We start from the raw sequence: 7500 nt of genomic DNA, 5'->3' as shown, positions 1-7500 counted from the left end.
GTGTGTGTAGCGTGTGTGTATGTGAGTGTGTGTGTGTGTGTGTGTGTGTGTGTGTGTAGTGTGTGTGTGTTACCCATGTGTCTGATGTGCTGGCCGGTGGTCTTGCCCTTGACCAGTGAGGTGACCCGCAGGCTGTTGTCCCAGTGTGTGTGTGTGTGTGTGTGTGTGTGTGTGTGGTGTGTATATATGTGTGTGTGTGTGTGTGTGTGTGTGTTACCCATGTGTCTGATGTGCTGGCCGGTGGTCTTGCCCTTGACCAGTGAGGTGACCCGCAGGCTGTTGTCCCAGTGGCCGCCGCTGAAGAGCAGCTTGCCGTCGTGCGACACCACGAACAGGCGAGACGTCACCTCGATACTCGGACAGAACGGACCCGACAGGAAACGCTGCGTCCTGCAGAGAGGGGGAGAGAGAGAGAGAGAGAGAGAGAGAGAGAGAGAGAGAGAGGGAGAGAGAGAGAGATAGAGAGAGAAAGAAAGAAAGAAAGAAAGAAAGAGAGAGAGAGAGAGAAGAAAGAAAGAAAGAAAGAGAGAGAAAGAAAGAGAGAGAGAAAGAGAAAGAGAGAGAGAGAAAGAAAGAGAGAGAGAGAGAGAGATGTAAGGGATAATGGACGACACAGTGTTCAGTTCACAGTAAATAAATGCGAGTCGAGGTGGTAACACAAACGGCGTGGAGTCCATTATGACGCTTATTCCACTGTTGCCACTTGTGTTCATTCCCTGTTATAATGGAAATGTTTTAATCACTTAAACGGTCTTCTGTCCGCCACATATCAACTAACTTCTAAACTTGCAGGACAAAGGTTGTTGTTTGTTCTAAATGGATAGTTCCGATGGCCAACGACGGCCAGTCATTAGTTCCATCTCTCTCGTTGTCAAGCGGGCATATCTAAGGATTCTGATGAACATTAGCTTTGAAACATTGCTATATTACTTAGCTTACATGCCATCCAACTAGCTAAAATCCACCTTGGTCATGTGCTACAATGTCACTATGTTCTGAACGTCTGTATTTTACAGCTCATTTAAACTTCACAATGAGTTCGGAGATTTGATATACAAGTGTGATACAGGCAACAAATTGGAACTACTTCAGAGATGTGCAAATAAGATAATGCTTAATGCACCTCCTAAAAATTCAGGACAATGGGGAAATTACACCGAGCAGTGGAATAATTTGATAGATATATTCAGGCACAGTGCTTGAGAACTTTAAGACCTGCCTGTGTGTGATAAGACCACACCAATATTAAAATGGCTTGAGCGGTCACAAAGACAGAAAGCTGGAAGAGCACACACACACACACACACACACACACACAGATAAGAGAGCGGGCGACTCACTTTGGGTTGGAGACGGTGGGGTCTTTGATGAAGGTGAAGTAGTTGGAGATGTTCTTATCGTACGGCAGCCAGCCGTGAGTTCCCATCAGGCAGTTCTGGCTCACCGTCACCTGGGCAACGGAACACCCGTGGTTACCGTGAGAACGCTTCACCACGAAATCTCCCCAAAACACCTTAAACCAACTGACACTAATAACAGACAGCTGTGCTGTGCTGTGGATGGACGGGGAGCTCTGTATCAGATTCGGACATGACAACAGGGCCGGTGTGTGTGTGTGTGTGTTGCGGTGCCAGGAGACTCACCAGTATGTCAGGACTGCCCTGGGAGATGAAGGAGTGTGTGTGTGTGTGTGTGTGTGTGTGTGTGTGTGTGTGTGTGTGTGTGTGTGTGTGTGTGTGTGTGTGTGTGTCTGTGTGTGTCTCTGTGTGTGTGTGTGTTGCTGGACCTCACCAGTGTGTCAGGACTGCCCTGGGAGATGAAGGAGTGTGATTGTGTGTTTGTGTGTCTGTGTGTGTGTGTGTGTGTGTGTGTGTGTGTGTGTGTGTGTGTGTGTGTGTGTTGCGGGACCTCACCAGTGTGTCAGGACTGCCCTGGGAGATGAAGGAGTGTGATTGTGTGTTTGTGTGTGTGTGTGTGTGTGTGTGTGTTGCGGGACCAGGAGACTCACCAGTGTGTCAGGACTGCCCTGGGAGATGAAGGAGTGTGATTGCGTGTGTGAGTGTGTGTGTGTGTGTGTGTGTGTGTGTGTGTGTGTTGCGGGACCTCACCAGTGTGTCAGGACTGCCCTGGGAGATGAAGGAGTGTGATTGGTTCTTAGGGACCACGGCCTTCACAAGTGCAACACCATCACTGATGCCCTGCAATAGGAGAACAGGACAGGCATCAGAGAGGGGACCAATCACACACACACACACACACACACACACACAACACCATCACTGATGCCCTGCAGCAGGAGAACAGGACAGGCATCAGAGAGGGGACCAATCACACACACACACACACACACACACACACACACACACACACACACACACACACACACACACACACACACACACACACACACACACACACACACACACACACACACACACACACACATCAGTAATCCTATACTGTACATGTACTGTAGGTCTTTATGACACTGCCCCTCCACATACTGTAAACACATAACACACACACTCACTGACCTCCACATAGATAGTCAATCACACGCACACATACACTCATACACTCATACACACACACACACACACACCTCCACAAAGAAGGACTTGAGTTCGGTGACGTGCTCGAAGATGCTGAGGGGGCAGCCGTCCAGCCGGGCCTTCCTCCTCTCCAGCTCCTCCAATGACAGACGCACAGGGTGGGGCTCCTGGCCAATCACACACAAGGGTCAGCCAGGGTCACCAGTCAATCAAACACACCAGCCAATCAGAACAGTAATAGATTTTGCCGGGTGATTAAATACGCTTTAGCTCATCTTTAGACTTTGCACTGTCATTTAAATTAGGGCTCCACATCTCAGGATCTATGTCTCTCTGTGTGTGTGTGTGTGTGTGTGTGTGTGTGTGTGTGTGTTTGCGTGGATCTCACCTTGATCAGCTGGCACGGAGTCTGTCCGAAGTTACTGATCATCCCTTCCAGAGCCTTCCGTTCCTTCTCGTCAGTAATGGCGTCAAGATCCACCGCCCCTGAACACACACACACACACACACACACACACACACATTACTAATCTGTGCACTATAGTGGCTATACTCATCACTAAGCAGAGAAGCAATATAAAATTAGCATAACAATTAGCATAACTAGCATCTATACGTTCATTAGTAAATTACAGTAGAATTAGCATAAGTAGCATAATTACATACTACTGACAAAAAGTTAGGGATATCTGGCTTTTGGCTGAAATGTAATGTTTCAGTACAGAAAGTAAACTGTGGGACAAAAATTTAGAGATGGTCACGCTAAGTTCAACTGTAAACGTTACAGTGGATTTTAGGTTCATCCTGAAATTTCACCAGAAAGCCGAGTATCCCTGCAATGTAGCATTAGTATACCTGCAAGCATCCGTACATTCATTCATGCATTGTTACATTAGCATTGGTACCTTTGTGCATTATGACATTAGCATAGCTAGCATCTGTACCTTCATAAGTGCATTGATACATTAGCATAGCTAGCATCCGTACCTTCATAAGTGCATTGATACATTAGCATAGCTAGCATCCGGACCTTCATTGATACATTAGCATAGCTAGCATCCGTACCTTCATAAGTGCATTGATACATTAGCATAGCTAGCATCCGTACCTTCATAAGTGCATTGATACATTAGCATAGCTAGCATCCGTACCATCATAAGTGCATTGATACATTAGCATAGCTAGAATCCGTACCTTCATAAGTGCATTGATACATTAGCATAGCTAGCATCCGTACCTTCATAAGTGCATTGATACATTAGCATAGCTAGCATCCGTAGCTTCATAAGTGCATTGATACACTAGCATAGCTAGCATCCATATCTTCATAAGTGCATTGTACATTAGCATAGCTAGCATCCGTACCTTCATAAGTGCATTGTACATTAGCATAGCTAGCATCCATACCTTCATAAGTGCATTGATACATTAGCATAGCTAGCATCGGTACCTTCATAAGTGCAGTAGTAGAAGACATTGAGGGCTTCCACCGCAGCTGGGCCTCTCTGCTTGTACCCAAATATCAGATCGATCCACTCATGGAGATGAGCAGAGACATACTCAGACTCCTGTAACACACACACACAAACACACACACACACACACACACACACAGAGTTAATACACTTTAATTTCATGGCTTTAAATAACTCAAGCTCGAGTAATGAGCAGTTTCGACCAGCAGGTGGCACCCTGTAGATGAGCCTATTGCAGTGGCTGTGAGAATGAGGTTTACTGGAACAGTGAGGGAACATGTGAATATTAAGTAGCTCTGTTCATGGATTTAGGCTTTATTAGGGATCAGGGGGCTAATTCTTCCCGTGTTTCTGCTAGAGGGTAAAGTAGACGGACTGCAAATGAAAGGCCCCACTTTGGAGGCAGAGAATTCACACACACACACACACACACACAAACACTCAAGCCCCACCTGACCCTGTGCAAAGAAATGGAAACGTTCAAATACTCCCCCCCCCCCAATTTAGGTTTCCCGGTTCATCAGCTGGATCAGATGTTACTTTAATTCATATGTCGGTCTGTTTATGACTCCTACAGTATGTTTGTATGTGGCTATTTTGTTTTGAATCTATGATCTTCCTTGTCAAAACAGAAAGGAATATTGGAAGCATTATTAAAGAAAGGCACAAAAGGTAAAATTTCCTCCTGTTCGTCACCCCCCCACATGTCATGCCTCTACTCCCCACTAGTGGGCTCCACCTGTCATGCCTCTACTCCCCACTAGTGGCCTCCCGACACACACTTTGAGAACCGCTGTGTTACGGGAAGTTCCAGGGAAGTGTGGACGTCTCGCGGGACGTTTTTAAGCTCTCGGTTCTTTCTTAAAGTGAATCAGAGAGCGGGAACAGCGCTGGAACGGAACCTATTTAGAATCATAGGATATATCCCCCCCGCGAGGCCGGAGTCAGGGAGAGTTGTTGGGTGATGGGTGATGGGGTTGTCATGGCGATCCCTCACCAGAGCTTTCCGGTGTTTGTAGATGAAGTCCTCTGGAGATTTGGCCCATTTAGGCAGGATGACGTCATTGACCCGCTCCTTAGAGATCTGCTGCCGACCCAGGTCAAACCCTACAGCATGGAGCAGCGTGGAGAGAGAGAGAGAGAGAGAGAGAGAGAGAGAGAGAGAGAGAGAGAGAGGGGGGGGGGAGAGAGGGGGGGGGGAGAGGGGGGGAGAGAGGGGGGGGGGAGAGAGAGAGAGAGATAAGGGGGAGAGAGAGAGAGAGAGGGGGAGATAGAGATAGATATAAAGATAGAGAGAGAGATGAGAGGGAGTGAGGAAGACAAGAGAGAGAAAGGAGAGAGGGAGGGAGAGAGAGAGAGAGAGAGACATGGAAAGAGGGGGTAAAGGAAGAGAAGCAAAACAAGAGGAGAGTGACAATGAGAGGAAACAAATCAGGTCCCTGGCCAGCAAGAAGGAAAATATTGGCACGGCTGTGAGTGTGTGTGTGTGTGTGTGTGTGTGTGTGTGTGTGTGTCCCACCATTCTGGTTCTCCAGGAACTCTGGGAAGTAGAAGAATTCCGGGATGAGCTCTTTCACGTCGTTGGGATTGTCCATCAGAGTCTGCCAGGTCGCCGGGATGGACTGGAACTGCCGATCCGCACAGTCAAAGCTGCAGAACACACACACACACACACACACACACACACACACACACACACACACACACACACACACACACACACACACACACACACACACACACACACACACACACACACACACACACACACACACACACACACACACACACACACACACACACAGAGTGGATAAGAGAACCTTCACAAAGATTTGGAACATTCTAGAGACTTGTAGAGTTCTACGGAGTTCTGGAGCATTCTAGAGTGCAACGGAGGGTTCTGCTCACCGTCCGCTCTGCAGCTGGATGTGCAGGGAGGTGAATGGTTCCACCCGGATGAGGTAGTGCATCACCCCCGCCGCGTTGGAGTAGTGCGTCCCGTAGTGGAAGGGGTCGATGGTGCCCGTGGGGTCCTCGAAACTCTCGTACCTGCAGACAGCAAAGCGCAACAATGGAGTTAGCACACCACGCTCTGGAGAGAGGGAACCCAAGAACAGCAGAGTTACCACACCACGCTCTGGAGAGAGGGAACCCAAGAACAGCGGAGTTACCACACCACGCTCTGGAGAGAGGGAACCCAAGAACAGCGGAGTTACCACACCACGCTCTGGAGGAACCCAAGAACAGCGGAGTTAGCACACCACGCTCTGGAGAGAGGGAACCCAAGAACAGGCTTTGAAGACCTTCCAAGTGCTGCTGGAAGTGCCCAAGTCCAGGCTTAAACCCAAGGGGGACAGAACCATTGCATTAGCAGCCCCCAGTCTCTGGAACTGCCTCCCCCTCCACATCCGTGCGGCCCAGTCTGTGTATATAGTATAGTAGTATAGTAGTATAGTACAGTCTGTGCATAGTTTGAAGTCCCTGTTGAATACCCACCTCTTTTTTGTTGCCTTTGATTAGGGTCTCCTTTTTCTTTTTAAGGGGAACTTGGCAACTATTTCAACTTAATACATTGGGACTTACCGTCCCGGTAAGAGAAGTGAGAAACAGGACACTTGTTTTAACTCGTGTTTCCTACCTTGTAAAGTCCACATTGTTCTGCTGAACTTATGCTAACCGTTTCGCTAGCTTGTAAACAACTTTTTTTCCACAGTTAATAAGAAGTAGCAATAGCATGCACACTTTCTCCAGCAGAGGGGGAAATAGAGCTAATCCTACCAAGGAGGGCTTTAACTGGCTGTGCATAGTGTCCTCTGGTTACCTTTTAACACGTTCCCTTTTGCAGTATTTGAACTCCTTCAGTCATTCCTTTGTTTATTGCACTTTATTGTGAAGCACTTTGGTATGGCTAAGCCGTACGTAAACGCACTATAGAAATAAAAACTGGACTTGACCTTAATGGGATTCAGCTGCAACTCTCCTCCAGCTGGAGAACTCTGTTCACATCTCAATGTAGGATCCTGCTAACAGCTAATCGTCCTGCCACCACTTTTATTCATGCATGCAAATTTGCAAATCTTGCAAAGATATTCAAACTGGAGTGTGGTGTGTATATGTGTGTGTGTGTGTGTGTGTGTGTGTGTGTGTGTGTGTGTGCGTGTGTTTATCACTTCCTCCAGCCATGATCTGAATCCCTTAGGAGAACCGGAAGGTATGGAACACGTTCTCTATTGTGTTCTGGTGTTTGGGTAGCTATGGAACAAGCGTCTGCTCTAGTCCCCGGTGGGGAGCTCTTACAGGCCTGGAGTTATTCACGTCACATCACATGCAGCCAAAGATTATGGGACACTATCAACAACTGCAGCCAAGATAAACAAGACTGGTTACTAAGCAACATGCTCTTCCATCACTCACAGCTGTGCAGTGTGAGATATCAGTATAGAGCCTCCCTATCATTGGCTGCTGTAACTGTG

At 47.6% G+C, this 7500-nt stretch overlaps 1 protein-coding gene across 1 annotated transcript in view; it reads right to left on the bottom strand.

The window, feature by feature from the left end:
* Positions 1-7500, bottom strand: part of nbeal1 (neurobeachin-like 1) — a 68592-nt gene that overhangs the window by 7195 nt on the left and 53897 nt on the right. The window contains 9 exon segments of the mRNA XM_062528470.1: positions 218-390; positions 1341-1450; positions 2109-2198; positions 2603-2719; positions 2941-3038; positions 4003-4120; positions 5025-5134; positions 5547-5677; positions 5936-6076. Of these exon segments, the coding sequence (XP_062384454.1) occupies positions 218-390; positions 1341-1450; positions 2109-2198; positions 2603-2719; positions 2941-3038; positions 4003-4120; positions 5025-5134; positions 5547-5677; positions 5936-6076 (1088 nt within the window).

The sequence above is a fragment of the Sardina pilchardus genome, chromosome 23 (assembly GCF_963854185.1).
Source record: "Sardina pilchardus chromosome 23, fSarPil1.1, whole genome shotgun sequence".
In the NCBI taxonomy this organism is placed as follows: Eukaryota; Metazoa; Chordata; class Actinopteri; order Clupeiformes; family Clupeidae; genus Sardina; species Sardina pilchardus.
The sequence above is the reverse complement of the archived record's forward strand: the minus strand, read 5'-3'. Positions and strand labels throughout refer to the sequence as shown.